This window comes from Streptopelia decaocto, assembly GCF_964273445.1.
Source record: "Streptopelia decaocto genome assembly, contig: HAP1_SCAFFOLD_1418, whole genome shotgun sequence".
NCBI classification, from domain to species: Eukaryota; Metazoa; Chordata; class Aves; order Columbiformes; family Columbidae; genus Streptopelia; species Streptopelia decaocto.
This window is the reverse complement of record NW_028115286.1, coordinates 2291-22160: the sequence shown is the minus strand read 5'-3', so window position 1 is coordinate 22160 and position 19870 is coordinate 2291. Positions and strand designations below refer to the sequence as shown.

General features: G+C 67.3%; 2 protein-coding genes across 2 annotated transcripts; one reads left to right on the top strand and one right to left on the bottom strand.

Annotated features, from left to right (window-relative positions):
• Positions 1-1436: 1436 nt before the first annotated feature.
• On the top strand, positions 1437-3889 carry TMEM256 (transmembrane protein 256). The gene is made up of 4 exons (XM_082077505.1): positions 1437-1561; positions 1678-1715; positions 2158-2238; positions 3282-3889. The coding sequence occupies exons 1-4, from the start codon at positions 1483-1485 to the stop codon at positions 3423-3425; spliced, it is 342 nt and encodes a 113-aa protein (XP_081933631.1). The 5' UTR covers positions 1437-1482; the 3' UTR covers positions 3426-3889.
• Positions 3890-4457: 568 nt separating this feature from the next.
• Positions 4458-19637, bottom strand: SRRT (serrate, RNA effector molecule). The gene is made up of 15 exons (XM_082077503.1): positions 19588-19637; positions 18531-18676; positions 18010-18099; positions 17657-17747; positions 16781-16974; positions 15688-15749; positions 14458-14536; positions 12852-13136; positions 10953-11114; positions 8723-8876; positions 7822-8015; positions 6519-6672; positions 5825-5914; positions 5079-5187; positions 4458-4665 (listed from the first exon to the last, which is right to left on the bottom strand). Exons 2-15 carry the CDS (start codon positions 18663-18665, stop codon positions 4590-4592), a joined length of 1875 nt encoding a protein of 624 aa, XP_081933629.1. The 5' UTR covers positions 18666-18676; positions 19588-19637; the 3' UTR covers positions 4458-4589.
• Between the last annotated feature and the right edge of the window lie 233 nt (positions 19638-19870).

Genomic DNA, 19870 nt, shown 5'->3' with positions numbered 1-19870 from the left:
AAGCGGGGGGAGGGGAGGGGGGAGAAAAGAAGCAGAAGAGACCATTAGTGGGGGGGCCCGACCCCCCGGGACCCCCAACCCCCGGACCCCCCCCCCCCAGGACCCCCACCGCAGCGGGGGGAGGGGGTGTCTCCCCCCCCCCCCCGTTTCCACGGCAACGGACCCCGGAGCGTCGCCCTGGCAACCGGAGTTCCGGCATCCTGCGGCCTGGGGACCCAGGCGTCCGGGGGGGGACCCAGGCGTCCGGGTCCCCTCCCCATCCCACCTCCCCCACCAGGGGACCCAGGCGTCCGGGGGGGACCCAGGCGTCCGGGCCTCCCTCCCCATCCCACCCCCCACCAGGGGACCCAGGCGTCCGGGCCGCCTCCTGCCCCACTTACAGCATCACCGCCCCCCCCCCCCCATGCGGTGCTGATGGAGGACCCAGGCGTTCGGGGGGGGACCCAGGCGTCCGGGTGGGGACCCAGGCGTCCGGGCCCCCAGCGCCCCCCCCAAGGCCTCCCGCACGGGGCCTCCCCCCGCCCCCCGCTTCCCATCCAGGTGCCCATGGGGGGACCCAGGCGTCCGGGCGCCCTCCCATCCCCCCCCCCATCCATCCATCATCCCCAGGCCCCGAGGACCCAGGCGTTCGGGAGGGGACCCAGGCGTTCGGGAGGGGACCCTGGCGCCCGGCCCCCCCCCCATCCATCCATCCATCCATCCATCCATCCATCCCCACATCCCACCCCCTCCCCCCACCCCGGGGGGGACCCAGGCGTCCGGGAGGGACCCCGGCGTGCGGGGGCCGGTCGGTACCTGGGCCGGGCCTACGGGCGGGGGGGGCGGGGGGGTCGGGCCATGGCGGGAGCGGCCGCTCGGTCCCTCCCGCCGGGAGCGGCTGCGGGAACCGGGAGCCGCCTCCGGGGGGGCGGGGCCGCCCGGGCCCCCTCCCCCCGCCCCCTCCCCCACCGCCCCCGGTGCCGCCCGCGGGGGGAGGGGGCCGGGGGGGGGGCCGGGACAGGATTGCGGGGAGGGGGTGACACCCCGAATTGGGGGTGGGGGGAACCTGCGAGAGCTGGGGGGGGGGATGCCCCGTGGCACCGCCGGCCCGCCAGGGGGCGCTGTGAGCGGCGGTGCGACCCTACAGTAAACACTGCTGGGGGGGGGACACACAGTGAGGGGGCCCGCACGCCTGGGTCCCCTCCGAGGTGGGGGAGGGAGGTGGGGGGATAAGGGAGAGACTGTGGCCGGATGCCTGGGTCCCTTATGGGAGGGTTGGGTTCCCGTCCCGGACGCCTGGGTCCCCTCCCGGACGCCTGGGTTCCCCCCCGGGGGTGTGTCCCGTAGCGGCCGCCAGGTGGCGCTCTGCCCACTCCCCCCCAACCACCTCACCTGCCGCCGGGGGGCGGGACCCCGCGCCGCGCTCCCATTGGCCGCTTCGGCCGGCGGAGCGACGCGCGGCTCGGCCAATGGCGGCGGCGGGGGCGTGGCCGAAAGCGGAAGATGGCGGCGCGAGTGTGGGCGCGGGTCGGGGCGCTGAGCGGCGCTGCCGCCATGGGGGGGGCGGCGTTCGGGGCGCACGGTGGGAAACGGGGGGGGTGGGGGACACGGTGGACACGGGGGACACGGGGGACACGGGGGGATGGGGGGAAGTGGGAGCCGGAAGCGGGGCCGGTGACTGACCCCTCCCCCCCCCAGGTCTCCGCCGCAGCGACCGGGACGATTATCAGAAGGAGGTGAGTGGGGGAGGGGCCGATCGCCTGGGTCCCTCCCGGACTCCTGGGTCCCTCCCGGACTCCTGGGTCCCCGGGCTGGGGGATGGGTCAATCCCCCAGGTGCGGGTGGGGACGGTTGGAGCCTCATTAGCGGCACCTGCGGGTAATTAGCGGGTGATTAATGAGCCCTCGGGGACCCACCTGCTGTGCCCGAACGCCTGGGTCCCTCCCGAACGCCTGGGTCCCCCCCGGACGCCTGGGTCCCCCCCGAACTCCTGGGTCCCTCCCGGACACCTGGGTCCCCCCCCGGACGCCTGGGTCCCCCCCGAACTCCTGGGTCCCTCCCGGACACCTGGGTCCCCCCCGGACGCCTGGGTCCCTCCCGAACGCCTGGGTCCCCCCCGGACGCCTGGGTCCCCCCCGGACGCCTGGGTCCCTCCCGAACGCCTGGGTCCCTCCCCAGCTCTACGACGTCGCCAACCGGTTCCACCTCCTGCACAGTTTGGCTCTTCTGGCCGTTCCCCACAGCGGCCGCCCCGCCCTGGTGGGTGTGACCCCCGAGACCCCCCCCGAGACCCCCCCTGACCCCCCCGTGTCCCCCCCGACCCCCCGTGTCCCCCTGACCCCCCCCCGAGACCCCCCCTGACCCCCCCGTGTCCCCCTGACCCCCCCGTGTCCCCCTGACCCCCCGTGTCCCCCCGACCCCCCCTGTCCCCCTGACCCCCCCGTGTCCCCTTCCCTCCGTCACCCCCAACCTCTTGTGTCCCCCTCTGTCCCCCCACCCCCTCTAACCCCGTCATGTCCCCTCCCCCAGCCCCCCCACTTCCCCTTTGCCCCCCGACCCCAATTCCCCCCCAACCTCCATGTCCCCCTGGTCCCCCCATGTCCCCTTCCTTCCATCACCCCCTGACCTCGTGCCCCTGGCCCCCTGACCCCCGTGTCCCCCTCGACTCCTGTGTCCCCCCGTGTCCCCCTGATCCCCCCACCCCCATGTCCCACTGCCCCCCGTTTCCAGGTGGGGTCCCTGCTGTGTGTGGGGCTGGGTCTGTTCTGTGTCCCCCCATGTCCCCCACATCCCCCCTGACCCCCGTGTCCCCCCCAGGCGGGGTCCCTGCTGTGCGCAGGGCTGGGGCTGTTCTGTGTCCCCCCGACCCCCCCTGACCCCCCACATCCCCCCTGACCCCCGTGTCCCCCCCGACCCCCCATGTCCCACTGCCCCCAGTTTCCAGGCGGGGTCCCTGCTGTGCGTGGGGCTGGGGCTGTTCTGTGTCCCCCCATGTCCCCCACATGCCCCCTGACCCCCGTGTCCCCCGTTTCCAGGCGGGGTCCCTGCTGTGCGCGGGGCTGGGGCTGTTCTGTGTCCCCCCGACCCCCCCTGACCCCCGTGTCCCCCCCAGGCGGGGTCCCTGCTGTGCGCAGGGCTGGGGCTGTTCTGTGTCCCCCCGACCCCCCCTGACCCCCCCCATCCCCCCTGACCCCCGTGTCCCCCGTTTCCAGGCGGGGTCCCTGCTGTGCGCGGGCTGGGTCTGTTCTGTGTCCCCCCATGTCCCCCACATCCCCCCTGACCCCCGTGTCCCCCGTTTCCAGGCGGGGTCCCTGCTGTGCGCGGGGCTGGGTTTGTTCTGCGTCCCGCTCTATTACCACGGGCTGAGCGGGGACCCGGCGCTGAACCGCGCGGCGCCGCTCGGGGGGACGCTGCTCATCCTGGGCTGGGCGGCCATGGCGCTCTGAGGGACCCCGGCGTCCGAGGGACCCCGGCGTCCGGGGGACCCGCGAACCCCCCCCCGCGCCACCGCGTTCCCCTTTAAGCAGCAGCCCCGCCCCAGCGGCCCCGCCCCCGCGGCCCCGCGGCCCCGCCCCCGCGGCCCCGCCCCCACCCTCCCATTGGTGGAGCTCCTGGGTGCTGATTGGCTGGTGCTGCCAAGGCGCTCGCCAATGAGGAGGGAGGGGCGGGGCGTGTGGCTGCTGGGAGCTGATTGGCTGCGGCGTGGGCTCCGCCCGAAGGGGGTGACGGGTTGGTGATGTCACGGGCGTTGCTGGGCGATGGCCAATGACAGCCCGGCTCCCCCGATTCCCCCTCCCCATTGGCTGGGCGAGCGGCCAATCGGAGCGGCTGGAACAGCGGTGGCTGCCGATTGGCTGCGCGGCTGTTCCCGCCCCTTGGCCTCGGCGGCCAATAAACGATCGAGATTTTAGCTCCGCCTCCATGATGTCAGGGGGGAGCCGGGGGCGGGGCACAGACCCCCCACCTATTGAACTCCCCTGGCCCCGCCCACCTTCCCGACTCCGCCCACTGCCTGTTGGCCCCGCCCCAAGTCCCTTGTAGATCCTCCCACCTCGTAGATCCTCCCATCGCTCCAGCCCCACACATCCCTATAGGTCCTTCCCAGCCCCCCAGATCCCCCCAGCCCCATATATCCTCCCCCACACCCCTATGGGGCCTCCCTGCCCCAGAGACCCCCCCTATGGATCCCCCAACCCCTATAGCCCCCCCAGCCCCATAGATCCCCCCCAGCCCCATAGATCCCCCAACCCCCTATGGATCCCCCAACCCCTATAGCCCCCCCCAGACCCATAGACCCTCCCCAGCCCCATAGATCCCCCAACCCCCTATGGATCCCCCAACCCCTACAGCCCCTCCCAGCCCCACAGACCCCCCAGACCCCACCCCCCCGCCCCATAGATCCCCCCCAGACCCCACCCCCCCGCCCCATAGATCCCCCCCAGACCCCACCCCCCGCCCCATAGATCCTCCAGACCTGCGGGTGCTGCCCCCGCGGGGCCGTTTATTGGGGTCAATGGGGGGGGAGGGGTGTGTGCACGGTGGGGGAGGGGCGGGGGGAGGGGCGTATCAAAAGGGGGCGGGGGGTGGGGGAGGGGCCGGGGGGAGGGGTCTCAGAAGAAATCAACGTCCTCGGGGGCGTCCAGGTCTCGATACTCCACGATGTTCCGGGGGTCCCCGCGCACCAGCCTGGGGGGGCCCCAAATGTCCCCAAAATGTCCCCAAGGGGCCCCTCCCCGCCAGAACAGGGCGCCCTCCCCAGCCCCAAAACCCCCCGGGTATCCCCAAAACGGGGTGTCCCCCCCACCCCACGTGTCCCCAGGTCCCGCCCCCCAAAGTGTCCCCACCCCATTCCCCAAATGTCCCATTTCCACCCCCCCAAATCGGGTCAGGACCCCCCAAGTAGCCCTCCCCGCCCCCCCCCCCAACCCCCGTGTCCCCCCCAGTGTGTCCTGTGCCCCCTCCCCCCACCGTGAGGTCAGTGTCCCCAACCCCTCCCCCCACCCCCCTAATTAGGGTCCCCCCTCCCATCAGGTTCCCCCCCCACATCGGGTTCCCCCCCACATCAGGGTGCCCCCCCCCTCTCTGGGGTCCCCCCTCACCTGCTCCGCGGTTTGTTGAGGTACCCACCCCCCCCGCCCCCCCCCTGCCCCCGGAAGCTCTCGTAGCCGCCCCTCCCCCCGTAGGGCCCGGGGGGGTAGGGGGGGCCGCCTGGGGGAGGGGAAGAGAAAACGGGGGGTCAGGGGGTCACGGGGATCCCCCAAAACCCCCCCCACACCATTAAACCCCCCCCAATCCCCCCAGACCCCTCCCCTTGCTCAGCACACCCCGTTCACTCTGGTCCCTACTGATGGTTGCACTCCCAGCCCCCCAAACCCCCTTGGGGACCCCTGCCCCCCCCAGGACCCTCCCAGCCCCTCAAACCCCCTTGGGGACCCCTGACCCCCCCAGGACCCTCCCAGCCCCTCAAACCCCCTTGGAGACCCCCTGCCCCCCCCAGGACCCTCCCAGCCCCCCAAACACCCTTGGGGACCCCCTGACCCCCCCAGGACCCTCCCAGCCCCCCAAACCCCCTTGGGGACCCCTGACCCCCCCAGGACCCTCCCAGCCTCTCAAACCCCCTTGGGGACCCCCTGCCCCCCCCAGGACCTCCTGACCCCCAGCCCCCCCTTCAACACATTTCGGGCTGTTCACTCTGGTCCCTACTGACGGCTGAACCCCCAACCCCCCCAAGCTCCCCTGGGGACCCCCCTGGTGCCCCCAGCCCTGTGAGCTGTTCACTCTGGTCCCTACTGACGTCTGAGACCCCGCCCCCGGATCCCCCCCCCCCCAGCCCCTCCCCCCTCACCTCCGTAGCCCATCATGGGGGGGCGGGGCTGCCCATAGGGCACCAAGCCCTGCGGCGTCTGGGGGGGGTAGGGCAGCCCGGGGGCCAGACCTGGGGACACGGGGTCACACGGGGGTCACGGGGTCACATGAGGTCACACGGGGGACCCCACAACCCCCATGGACACTGGGGGTCACCGACACCCCAACAGGGACATTGGGGGGGGGGAGGGAGACAGGGAGGGGCGGGGCAGTGGGTGGGGTCAGGGCAGTGGGCGGGGCAGTGGGTGGGGGAGTGGGCGGGGTCAGGGCGGGGTGCTCACCCTGGGCAGGGCCGCTGGGCGGGGCTCCCTTCCCTTCGGGCGGGGCAGTGGGTGGGGTCAGGGCGGGGGGTGGGGTCAGGGTGGGGCGGTGGGTGGGGCTCACCCTGGGTGGGGCCAGTGGGCGGGGCGGGAGGGCGGGGCTCACCCTGGGCGGGGCTCCCTTCCCATCGGGCGGGGCAGTGGGCAGTGGGTGGGGCAGTGGGTGGGGCGGGGCTCACCCTGGGCGGGGCCGGTGGGCGGGGCGGGAGGGCGGGGCAGTGGGCGGGGTCAGGGCGGTGGGTGGGGCGGTGGGCGGGGCGGGGCTCACCCTGGGCGGGGCCGGTGGGCGGGGCTCCCTTCCCTTCGGGCGGGGCAGTGGGTGGGGCGGTGGGCGGGGCGGTGGGCGGGGCTCACCCTGGGCGGGGCCGGTGGGCGGGGCTTTCCCGTCGGGCGGCGCCGGGCGCTGCGGGTCCATGAGGAAGTTGTTGAAGAACAAAACCTCCTTGCGCACGGCCGCCATCTTGTCCGCGTGCTTGTTGAAGATGTGCTTGCGCACGAACTCGGGGCCCTGCGGGACAATGGGGACATGGGGGACATTGAGGGGACATGGGGGACACGGGGGGACATTGGGGACACGGGGGACACGGGGGGACACGGGGGGACACGGGGGACACGGGGGACACGGGGGACATTGGGGACACGGGGGACACGGGGGGACACGGGGGGACACGAGGGACACGGGGGACACGGGGGACATTGGGGACACGGGGGGACACCGAACGCTGGGGACATGGGGACACGGGGGGACACGCGGGACACGGGGGACACGGGGGACATTGGGGGGACACGGGGGACACGGGGGGACACGGGGGACATGGGGGACACGGGGGACACCGGGACGCTGGGGACATGGGGGGACACAGGGGGATACGGGGGGACATGGGGACATGGGGGGGATATGGGGGGACACAGGGATGTTGGGGGGACAAGGGGACACCGGGGACACAGGGACATTGAGGGGACATTGGGGGACATGGGGACAGTGGGACATTGGGGACACAGGGGGATATGGGGACATGGGGCACAAAGTGTGGACAGGGTGACGTTGGGGGACATGGAGGATAAGGAGGGAACAGGAGGACACGGGGACACAGGGGGACATGGGGGACACAGGGGGATGTGGGGATGTTGGGGGGACACAGGGACATTGGGGACATGGGGGACACAAGGGGTACGTGGGGACACACCAACCCCCCACCCCCACTCTGTCCCCCTGATGTCTCCATCACCTCCCCATGTCCCCAGCGTCCTGTGTCCCCCCATGACCCCACGTCCCTGACCTTGAACTTCTTCCCGCTGAGGGGGCACAGCCACTTGTCCTTGCCCAGCTCCTGTGTCCCCTGTGTCCCCCCATGTCCCCAGTGTCTCCCCCATGTCCTGTGTTCCCCCATGACCCCACGACCTCCCGGTGTCCCCCAGGTGTCCCCACGTCCCCTGACCTTGAACTTCTTCCCGCTGAGGGGGCAGAGCCACTTGTCCTTGCCCAGCTCCTGTGTCCCATGTCCCCCCACGTCCCCCATGTCCCCCATGTCCCCATGTCCCTGACCTTGAACTTCTTCCCGCTGAGGGGGCAGAGCCACTTGTCCTTGCCCAGCTCCTGTGTCCCCTGTGTCCCCCAATGTCCCCCCCATGTCCCCAATGTCCCCATGCCCCTGACCTTGAACTTCTTCCCGCTGAGGGGGCACAGCCACTTGTCCTTGCCCAGCTCCTGCGTGTTGGCCGTCACGAACTTCTCCAGCTCCTGCTCGGGGTCCTTGCGGCCGAGCCGCTGCGCCTCCTCCTCGGGGAGCGCGTCCCGGCCCCCCAGCAGCGGGGACAGGCGCTCGCGGAACCCGCGCTGCCACTCCAGCACTGGGGACACATGGGGACACATGGGGACATGGGGACACATTGGGGACACGGCGCCTCCTCCTCGGGGAGCGCGTCCCGGCCCCCCAGCAGCGGGGACAGGCGCTCGCGGAACCCGCGCTGCCACTCCAGCACTGCAATGGGGACACATGGGGACACATGGGGACATGGGGACACATGGGGACATGGGGACACGTGGGGACATGGGGACACATGGGGACATGGCGCCTCCTCCTCGGGGAGCGCGTCCCGGCCCCCCAGCAGCGGGGACAGGCGCTCGCGGAACCCGCGCTGCCACTCCAGCACTGCAATGGGGACACATGGGGACATGGGGACACGTGGGGACACATGGGGACACATGGGGACACATTGGGGACATACTGGGGACACATTGGGGACACACTGGGGACACGTGGGGACACGTGGGGACATCTGGGGACACACTGGGGACACATGGGGGACACATGGGGACACATTGGGACAGCGGTGTCACCCACCCTCGCCGTGGGACACGCGGTTGGGCTCAGGGGACACTGGGGACATTGGGGACACTGGTGTCACCCACCCTCGCCGTGGGACACGCGGTTGGGGTCAGGGGACACTGGGGACACTGGGGACACTGGGGACACTGGTGTCACCCACCCTCGCCGTGGGACACGCGGTTGGGCTCAGGGGACACTGGGGACATTGGGGACACTGGTGTCACCCACCCTCGCCGTGGGACACGCGGTTGGGCGGCAGCGGCCCCCGCACGTGCAGGATCCCGCAGCGATTGGGCATCTCGTCCTCGTTCGGGTACTCGCAGGTGCTGTAGAAATCGACCGAGTGCACGATGCGCAGGTACAGGAGCAGCCGGTCCAGCACCTGGGGACATGGGGACATCAATGGGGACATTGGGGACATGGGGACATCAATGGGGACATGGGGACAATGGGGACACAGGTACAGGAGCAGCCGGTCCAGCACCTGGGGACATTGGGGACATCAATGGGGACATTGGGGACAATGGGGACACAGGTACAGGAGCAGCCGGTCCAGAACCTGGGGACATGGGGACATCATTGGGGACATCAATGGGGACATTGGGGACATCAATGGGGACATTGGGGACATGGGGACACAGGTACAGGAGCAGCCGGTCCAGCACCTGGGGACAATGGGACAATGGGGACATCAATGGGGACATTGGGGACATCAATGGGGACATCAATGGGGACATTGGGGACATCAATGGGGACATGGGGACACAGGTACAGGAGCAGCCGGTCCAGCACCTGGGGACATTGGGGACAACGGGGACATCAATGGGGACATTGGGGACAATGGGGACACAGGTACAGGAGCAGCCGGTCCAGCACCTGGGGACATCAATGGGGACATCAATGGGGACATCAATGGGGACATCAATGGGGACATTGGGGACAATGGGGACACAGGTATAGGAGCAGCCGGTCCAGAACCTGGGGACATCAATGGGGACATCAATGGGGACATTGGGGACAATGGGGACATCAATGGGGACATTGGGGACAATGGGGACACAGGTACAGGAGCAGCCGGTCCAGCACCTGGGGACATTGGGGACAACGGGGACATCAATGGGGACATTGGGGACAATGGGGACACAGGTACAGGAGCAGCCGGTCCAGCACCTGGGGACATCAATGGGGACATCAATGGGGACATCAATGGGGACATCAATGGGGACATTGGGGACAATGGGGACACAGGTACAGGAGCAGCCGGTCCAGAACCTGGGGACATTGGGGACAATGGGGACATCAATGGGGACATTGGGGACATGGGGACACAGGTACAGGAGCAGCCGGTCCAGCACCTGGGGACATGGGGACAATGGGGACATCAATGGGGACACAGGTACAGGAGCAGCCGGTCCAGAACCTGACATGGGGGACATCAATGGGGACATCAATGGGGACATTGGGGACAATGGGGACATGGGGACAATGGGGACACAGGTACAGGAGCAGCCGGTCCAGCACCTGGGGACATCAATGGGGACATCAATGGGGACACAGGTACAGGAGCAGCTGGTCCAGAACCTGACATGAGGACATCAATGGGGACATCAATGGGGACATTGGGGACAATGGGGACATGGGGACAATGGGGACACAGGTACAGGAGCAGCCGGTCCAGAACCTGGGGACATGGGGACATCAATGGGGACATCAATGGGGACACAGGTACAGGAGCAGCCGGTCCAGAACCTGACATGGGGACATGGGGGACATCATTGGGGACATCAATGGGGACATGGGGGACATCATTGGGGACATCAATGGGGACATGGGGACAATGGGGACATTGGGGACACAGGTACAGGAGCAGCCGGTCCAGCACCTGGGGACATTGGGGACATCAATGGGGACATTGGGGACAATGGGGACACAGGTACAGGAGCAGCCGGTCCAGCACCTGGGGACATGGGGACATGGGGACATCAATGGGGACATCAATGGGGACATGGGGACATCAATGGGGACATGGGGACACAGGTACAGGAGCAGCCGGTCCAGCACCTGGGGACATTGGGGACAATGGGGACATTGGGGACATTGGGGACACAGGGACATGGGGGACAGTGGGGGACACCAGGGGACACGGGGTCACAATGGGGATATGGGGGGGTCAGGTCAGGTCAGGTCAAGGTCACAACAGGGTCAGTTCAGGGTCCCAGGGGATCGGGTCAGGTCAGGGGTCACAGGGGGTCAGGTCAAGGTCAGGTCAGGGTCACAATGGGGTTGGGTCAGGGTCTGGGGGGTCGGGTCAGGTCAGGGTCACAGCGGGGTCAGGTCGGGGTCGCGGGGGTCAGGTCAAGGTCAGGTCGAGGTCACAATAGGGTCAGTTCAGGGTCCCAGGGGATCGGGTCAGGGTCAGGTCGGGGTCGCGGGGGTCAGGTCGGGGTCGCGGGGTCACCTTGAGCAGCTTCTCGTCGCGCTCCACGGTGACCTCGGGGGGGTTGGTGGCCTCGCGGGGCCCCTCGGGGGGGGCGGAGCCTCCGCGGCCCAGCAGCTCCTCCTCCTCCGCACTGACCTCCTCGATCAGGTAATCGGTGATGTGCCGGAGCACCGGGTTACCCTGGGGACATTGGGGACATCATTGGGGACATGGGGACATGGGGACATGTCACCAGTCACCTCCTCGATCAGGTGATCGGTGATGTGCCGGAGAACGGGGTTACCCTGGGACACGGGGACATCATTGGGGACATGGGGACATGGGGACATGTCACCAGTCACCTCCTCGATCAGGTAATCGGTGATGTGCCGGAGCACCGGGTTACCCTGGGACACGGGGACATGGGGACACCATTGGGGACATGGGGACATGGGGACATGTCACCAGTCACCTCCTCGATCAGGTAATCGGTGATGTGCCGGAGCACCGGGTTACCCTGGGACACGGGGACATGGGGACACCATTGGGGACATGGGGACATGGGGACATGTCACCAGTCACCTCCTCGATCAGGTAATCGGTGATGTGCCGGAGAACGGGGTTACCCTGGGGACATTGGGGACATCATTGGGGACATCATTGGGGACATGGGGACATGGGGACATGTCACCAGTCACCTCCTCGATCAGGTGATCGGTGATGTGCCGGAGCACCGGGTTACCCGGGGACACGGGGACATGGGGACATCATTGGGGACATGGGGACATGGGGACATGTCACCAGTCACCTCCTCGATCAGGTGATCGGTGATGTGCCGGAGCACCGGGTTACCCGGGGACACGGGGACATGGGGACATCATTGGGGACATGTCACCAGTCACCTCCTCGATCGGGTAATCGGTGATGTGCCGGAGCACCGGGTTACCCTGGGGACATTGGGGACACGGGGACATCATTGGGGACATTGGGGACATGGGGACATGGGGACATGTCACCAGTCACCTCCTCGATCAGGTAATCGGTGATGTGCCGGAGCACCGGGTTACCCTGGGGACATTGGGGACATCATTGGGGACATGGGGACATGGGGACATGTCACCAGTCACCTCCTCGATCAGGTGATCGGTGATGTGCCGGAGAACGGGGTTACCCGGGGACATGGGGACATCATTGGGGACATGGGGACATGGGGACATTGGGGACACAGGGGAGATCCAGGAGATCGGGGTCTCTGGGGACATGGGGACACCGGGGTCGTTGGGGTCACTGGGGATATGGGGACCCTGAGGTGACCCCAGGGTGACAGTTGGTGACCCCGGGGTGATGGTGGGTGACCCCAGGTGACCGTTGGTGACCCCAGGGTGACCCCATGGTGACTGTGAGGTGACCCAGGTGACCGTTGGTGACCCCAGGTGACCGTTGGTGACCCCAGAGTGATGGTTGGTGACTGTGGGGTGACCCTAGGTTGACGGTTGGTGACCCAGGTGACCGTTGGTGACCCCGTGGTGACGGTTGGTGACCCCGTGGTGACGGTTGGTGACCCTGGGGTGACGGCTGGTGGCCCTGGGTGACCCCAGGTTGATGGTTGGTGACCCTGGGTGACCCCAGGGTGACAGTTGGTGACCCCAGGGTGACCCCAGGGTGGCGGTTGGTGACCCCAGGGTGACGGTTGGTGACCCAGGTGACCGTTGGTGACCCCGGGTGACCCCAGGTTGGTGGTTGGTGACCCCAGGGTGACAGTTGGTGACCCCAGGGTGGCGGGTGGTGACCCAGGTGACCGTTGGTGACCCCGGGTGACCCCAGGTTGGTGGTTGGTGACCCCAGGGTGACAGTTGGTGACCCCAGGTTGACGGCTGGTGACCCCAGGGTGACAGTTGGTGACCCCGGGTGCCCCCAGGCGCGGCGGCCGCCCCTCACCCCGCTGGTCGTGTCCGTGTCCCCGTCCCCCGCGGCTCCGGCTCCGCCTCCCGCTCCGGCTCCGGCTCCGGCTGCGGCTCCCGCGGCGCCGCCCTCGGGGGTGGGGCCGTCGCTGTGGGCGGGGCCTCCCCAGAGCCCCGCCCTGGCGTCCAGCGCGTGCACCAGGCGCGCGGCCAGCTGGATGTCGTGGCGCACGACCGGCCGGTGCTGGGCCAGCCCGCTCACGTTGCGCACGCGCCGCGTCAGGTCGCGGTTCACGCCGGGGCTCAGCTCGCACTCCCGCAGCTGCACACCACCCGAAATACAGCAAAAATGACCCAAAAATCGGCAAAAACGACCCCAAAATCAGCCAAAACCACCCCAAAATCAGCCAAAACCACCCCAAAATCAGCGAAAATGACCCCAAAATCAGCCAAAAACACCCCAAAATCACCAAAAACGACCCCAAAATCAGCCAAAACAACCCCAAAATCACCAAAAATGGCCCAGAATTACCCCAAAACCCACCCCCCGAACCCCCGGGGGGCTCAGCTCGCACTCCCACAGCTGCAAACGGACCCGAAATCAGCCAAAACGACCCAAAAATCAGCAAAAACCACCCCAAAATCACCAAAAACGACCCCAAAATCAGCCAAAACAACCCCAAAATCACCAAAAATGGCCCAGAATTACCCCAAAACCCACCCCCCGAACCCCCGGGGGGCTCAGCTCGCACTCCCGCAGCTGCAAACGGACCCGAAATCAGCCAAAATGACCCCAAAATCAGCAAAAACGACCCCAAAATCAGCCAAAACCACCCCAAAATCACCAAAAAGCACCCAGAATTACCCCAAAACCCACCCACCAAACCCCCCCGGCTCAGCTCGCACTCCCACAGCTGGAAATGGACCCAAAATACAGCAAAAATGACCCAAAAATCAGTGAAAACAGCCCGAAAATCACCAAAAAACACCCCAAAATCAGCCAAAATCACCCCAAAATCAGCCCAAATGACCCCAAAATCACCAAAAATGACCCAGAATTACCCCAAAATCCAGCCCCCAAACCCCCGGGCTCAGCTCACAGAGCTGGAAATGACCCGAAACGACCCAAAAATGAGTGAAAACGACCCAAAATGACCCAAAAATCCGCCCCCCAAGCCACAGGGCTCAGCTCGCGCTCATGCAGCTGGAAATGACCCAAAACGACCCAAAAATCAGCCAAAATGACCCCAAATGACCCAAAAACCCACCCCCAAGCCCCCGGGCTCAGCTCACACTCCCGCAGCTGAAATACAGTAAAAATGACCCAAAATACAGCGAAAATGACCCAAAATGACCTAAAAAACACCCCCCAACCCCACCCTGGGCTCAGCTCGCACTCACACAGCTGAAAATAACCCAAAACGGGCAAAACTAGACCAAAAATGACCAAAAATAACCCAAAATGACCCAAAAAACACCCCCCAACCCCCCCGGGCTCAGCTCGTGGAGCGTTGGGGACAAAAATGACCCAAAATGGCCAAAACTGCACCCAAAATGAGCCCCAAATGCAGCGAAACTGCCCAAGCCCACCAAAATCAGCCAAACGCCCCAAAATTGCCCAAAATCGCCCAAAGTTGCCGTACCCGGATGTTCTGGAGGCTCCAGCAAATCTCCTTGATGTTGACGCTGCGGTCGAACGTGACCCAACCGCGCCGGAAAAACCTGAAACCGCGGGAATTCACCCCAAAATCAGCGCGGGAATTCACCCCAAAATCAGCGCGGGGGAGGGGCAGCGAGCCCCCACCCAACCGCGCCGGAAAAACCTGAAAATGTGGGAATTCACCCCAAAATCAGCGCGGGGGAGGGGCAGCGAGCCCCCACCCAACCGCGCCGGAAAAACCTGAAACCGCGGGAATTCACCCCAAAATCAGCGCGGGAATTCACCCCAAAATCAGCGCGGGGGAGGGGCAGCGAGCCCCCACCCAACCGCGCCGGAAAAACCTGAAAATGTGGGAATTCACCCCAAAATCAGCGCGGGGGAGGGGCAGCGAGCCCCCACCCAACCGCGCCGGAAAAACCTGAAACCGCGGGAATTCACCCCAAAATCAGCGCGGGAATTCACCCCAAAATCAGCGCGGGGGAGGGGCAGCGAACCCCCACCCCCCTCAGAACCACCTGAGCCCCAAAACCACGGGAATTCACCCCGAACTCACCACCAGCCCCACCCCCAATGACCCAAAACCGACGGAATTCGCCCCAAACTCATGGGCAGCCCCACCCCCACTGACCGACCCAAAACCCCCGGAATTGGCCCTGAACTCACCACCAGCCCCACCCCCACTGACCGACCCAAAACCCCCGGAATTGGCCCCAAACTCACGGGCAGCCCCACCCCCACTGACCGACCCAAAACCCCCGGAATTGGCCCCGGACTCACGGGCAGCCCCACCCCCACTGACCCAAAACCCCCGGAATTGGCCCCGAACTGACGGGCAGCCCCACCCCCACTGACCCAAAACCCCCGGAATTGGCCCCGAACTCACGGGCAGCCCCACCCCCACTGACCGACCCAAAACCCCCGGAATTGGCCCCGGACTCACGGGCAGCCCCACCCCCACTGACCCAAAACCCCCGGAATTGGCCCCGAACTCACCACCAGCCCCACCCCCACTGACCGACCCAAAACCCCCGGAATTGGCCCCGAACTCACGGGCAGCCCCACCCCCAATGACCGACCCAAAACCCCCGGAATTGGCCCCGGACTCACGGGCAGCCCCACCCCCACTGACCCAAAACCCCCGGAATTGGCCCCGAACTCACCACCAGCCCCACCCCCAATGACCCAAAACCCCCGGAATTCGCCCCGGACTCACCGGCGCTCGGGCTGCGGGTCCGACAGCGCCACCCGCAGGAAGCCGGGGTAGCGCTTGCACAGCTGCGGGGACGCGGCGTCAGGGACCCCGGGACCCCAGTGCCCCCAAAACCCACTGCCCCCGGGGCCCCCAAACCTCCCCTTTATCCCCAATTTCCCCCCAAATCTCCCCCTTTTCCCTCTTTGTTTCCCCCAATTCCCCCCAGGACCCCCAATTCCCCCCCAAACCCCCCAATTCCCCCCAGGACCCCCACACTCCCCCAGACCCTCCTGGACCCCCCAGGACTCCCCAAACCCCCCAGACCCCCATGAACCCCCCAATTCCCCCCAGACCCCTCCAGTTCCCCCTTTGTTCCCTCCCCCCAATCGCCCCCAGGACCCCCCAGAACCCCCTTAACCCCCCCAGAACCCCCAATTCCCTCCAGAACCCCCAATTCCCTCCAGAACCCCCAAACCCCTCCAGGACCCCCCAATTCCGCCCCCAGGACCCCCCAGACCCCCAACTCCCCCAGACCCCCATGAACCCCCAATCCCCCCCCAGACCCCCCAATTCCCCCCAGGACCCCCAAACCCCCATGAACCCCCTAATCTCCCCCAGGACCCCCCAATTCCCCCCCAGGACCCCATGAACCCCCCAAACCCCCCCAGACCCCCATGAACCCCCTAATCCCCCCCCAGGACCCCCCAAACCTCCCCCTTTATCCCCCTATTTCCCCCCTTTGCCCCCAAATCTCCCCCTTTTTCCCTCTTTGTTCCCCCCCAGTTCCCCCTTTACCCCCCAGGACCCCCAATTCCCCCCAGGACCCCACACTCCCCCAGACCCTCCTGGACCCCCCAGGACTCCCCAAACCCCCCCAGACCCCCATGAACCCCCCAACCCCCCCCCCCCCAGGACCCCCCCAATTCCCCCCACTTCCCCTTCATCCCCCATGAACCCCCCAAACCCGCCCAGACCCCCATGAACCCCCTAATCCGCCCCAGGACCCCCCAAACCTCCCCCTTTTTCCCTCTTTGTTCCCCCCCAGTTCCCCCTTTACCCCCCAGGACCCCCCAGGACCCCCCCACCCCCCCATCCCCCCCGTCCCGGTGCTCACGGCCACGATCTCGGCCTTGCTGATGTTGGGCGCGATGTTCCGCATGAACAGCGAGCAGGTTTTGTGCAGCGCCCGCGGTTTGGGGGCGTCGCCCCCCGCCCCGCCCCCCCCCGCCCCGCCCCCCTCCTTGGCCGGGCTCGGCCCCTCCCCCTCCGGCAGCTCCGGCTCCCGCGGCGGCTCCGGCCCCGGCGCCTCTGCGGGAACGGGGGTCAGGGCGCCCCAAACCCCCCCAGACCCCCCAAACCCCCCCCAGACCCCCCAAACCCTCCCCAACCCCCCAGACCCCCCAGAAACCCCCAGAGCCCCCTGGAACCCAAAACCCCCCCCGGTCCCCCTGAACCCCCCCAGACCCCCCTGAACCCCCAGAAACCCCCCTGAACCCCCCCAGACCCCCCTGAACCCCCCAAACCCCCATGAACCCCCCCAGAAACCCCCCTGAACCCCCCCAGACCCCCCTGAACCCCCCAAACCCCCCTGAACCCCCAGAAACCCCCCTGAACCCCCCCAGACCCCCCTGAACCCCCCAAACCCCCATGAACCCCCAGAAACCCCCCTGAACCCCCCCAGGCCCCCCTGAACCCCCCAGACCCCCCTGAACCCTCCAGAGCCCCCCCATTGCCCATATACGGACCCACCCCAGGCCACGCCCCTTTTACCCCCATGGCCACGCCCCCTGCTGATCCCACCCACTTAACCCCCCCCACTGCCCATATATGGAACCCAGCCCAACTCCCCCCGACCCCCCCAAATCCTCCTGGTCCCTCAGCCCCCTCCGTGTGCCCAGAGCCCCCCAAAAGTCGCCCCACCCCCCAAACCCCCTTGTCCCCCCAAGACCCCTCCCGTCCCCCCGTGACCCCCCCGTGACCCCTGACCCACCTGCGCCCCCCCGGGGGGTCCCCTCGTCCCCGCTGTCGCTCTCGTCCCCGTCGTCCTCGCTGTCCCCCCCGCTGCGCCGCACCCGCGGGGCCTGGGCACGGGGTCACGGGGTCACGGCGGGGTCAAGGTCGGGGTCACGGTCAGGGTGGGGTCATGGGCAGGGTCAAGGTGATAAGGTGGGGGGGCAGGGAGCGCCTGTTTGCACAGAGCCTGGGGGGTGGGTGGGGCCTTGTGGGGGCGGGGCTTTGTGGGGGGCAGGGCTTTGCAGGGGCGGGGCTTTGCGGGGGGTGGGGCTTTGCGGGGGGCGGGGCTTTGCGGGGGGCGGGGCTTTGCGGGGGGGCGGGTCCCGTCACCTTCTTGGGCTCCTTCTCCGGCTCCTCCTCCGTGCGCCCCTCCCCCTCCTCCTGCGGCGCCGGCTCCGCCCCCGGCCCCTCCCCCTCGGCCTGGGGGGACACGGGGGGTCGGGGGGGCCCAAAACAGACCCCAAACACACAGGGACCCCAAAACCGACCCCATGCACCCAAAGGGACCCCAAACCCGACCCCATAGACCTAAAGAGACCCCAAAATTGATCCCTCTAGGACCCAGGGGACTACAGGAGAGACCCCATGGGGACCTCAAAAGTGACCCCGTGGGGACCCCAAAAGTGACTCCATGGGCTCGAGGGGACCCCAAAACCAACCCACATAGGACCCAGGGGACCCCAAAACCGACCCCATAGACCAAAAGAGACCCCAAAATCGACCCCTCTAGGACCCAGGGGACCCCAAAAGTGACCCCATGGGCTCAAGGGGACCCCAAGGGACCCCAAAACCGACCCCCATAGGACCCAGGGGACCCCGGATCTGCCCCATAGACCCCCAGACCCCGTCACCTTCTTGGCGTCGTGCTCGGGGTTCCCCTTGGGCTCGGGGGGTCGCGGGTTCTCGTCCCGGCGCGGCCCCTCGGGCTTCTCGGGCTCCTCCTCCTGCTCCAGCACCCGCAGGTCGTGGTCGGTGCCGCCCTCCATCTTAATCACCGCTGGAACGGGGCGAAAAACGGGGAAAATGGGTAAAACAGGAGAGCCAGCACCCGCAGGTCGTGGGCAGTGCCCCCTCCGTCTTAATCACCGCTGGAACGGGGCGAAAAACGGGGAAAATGGGTAAAACAGGAGAGCCAGCACCCGCAGGTCGTGGGCAGTGCCCCCTCCGTCTTAATCACCGCTGGAACGGGGCGAAAAACAGGGAAAATGGGTAAAACAGGAGAGCCAGCACCCGCAGGTCATGGGCAGTGCCCCCTCCGTCTTAATCACCGCTGGAACGGGGCGAAAAACGGGGAAAATGGGTAAAACAGGAGAGCCAGCACCCGCAGGTCGTGGGCAGTGCCCCCTCCGTCTTAATCACCGCTGGAATGGGGCAAAAAACGGGGAAAATGGGTAAAACAGGAGAGCCAGCACCCGCAGGTCATGGGCAGTGCCCCCTCCATCTTAATCACCGCTGGAACGGGGTGAAAAACGGGGAAAATGGGTAAAACAGGAGAGCCAGCACCCGCAGGTCGTGGGCAGTGCCCCCTCCGTCTTAATCACCGCTGGAACGGGGCGAAAAACAGCGAAAATGGGTAAAACACAGGGTGGGGCGGGCAGGCGGCTCCTCCATCTGAACCGCTGCTAATGGAGCGCAAACAGAAAACGGGGTGAAACGAGCGGTTTTGGGGGCTCTGGGGGGGTCAGGGTCATTCTGGGGGTCCCAGGGGGTGTCAGGGTTATTTTGGGGTTCAGGGTGATTTTGGGGGTTCCCTTACCCGCATCCAGACACTTGAGGATCTGGGGCGCGCGGTCGATGTCCAGGAGCAGGTTGGGGTGTCGGGGGGTCGGGGTTGGTTTGGGGGTCCCAGGGGGGGTTTGGGGTGTCAGGGTGATTTTGGGGTGTCAGGGTGATTTTGGGGGTCGTTACCCGCATCCAGACACTTGAGGATCTGGGGGGCCCGGTCGATGTCCAGGAGCAGGTTGGGGTGTCGGGGGGTCGGGTTGGTTTGGGGGTCCCAGGGGGGGTTTGGGGGTCCCAGGGGGGGTTTGGGGTGTCAGGGTGATTTTGGGGGGGTCCGTTACCCGCATCCAGACACTTGAGGATCTGGGGGGCGCGCTCGATGTCCAGGAGCAGGTTGGGGTGTCGGGGGTTGGGGTTGGTTTGGGGGTCCCAGGGGGGGTTTGGGGTGTCAGGGTGATTTTGGGGGTTC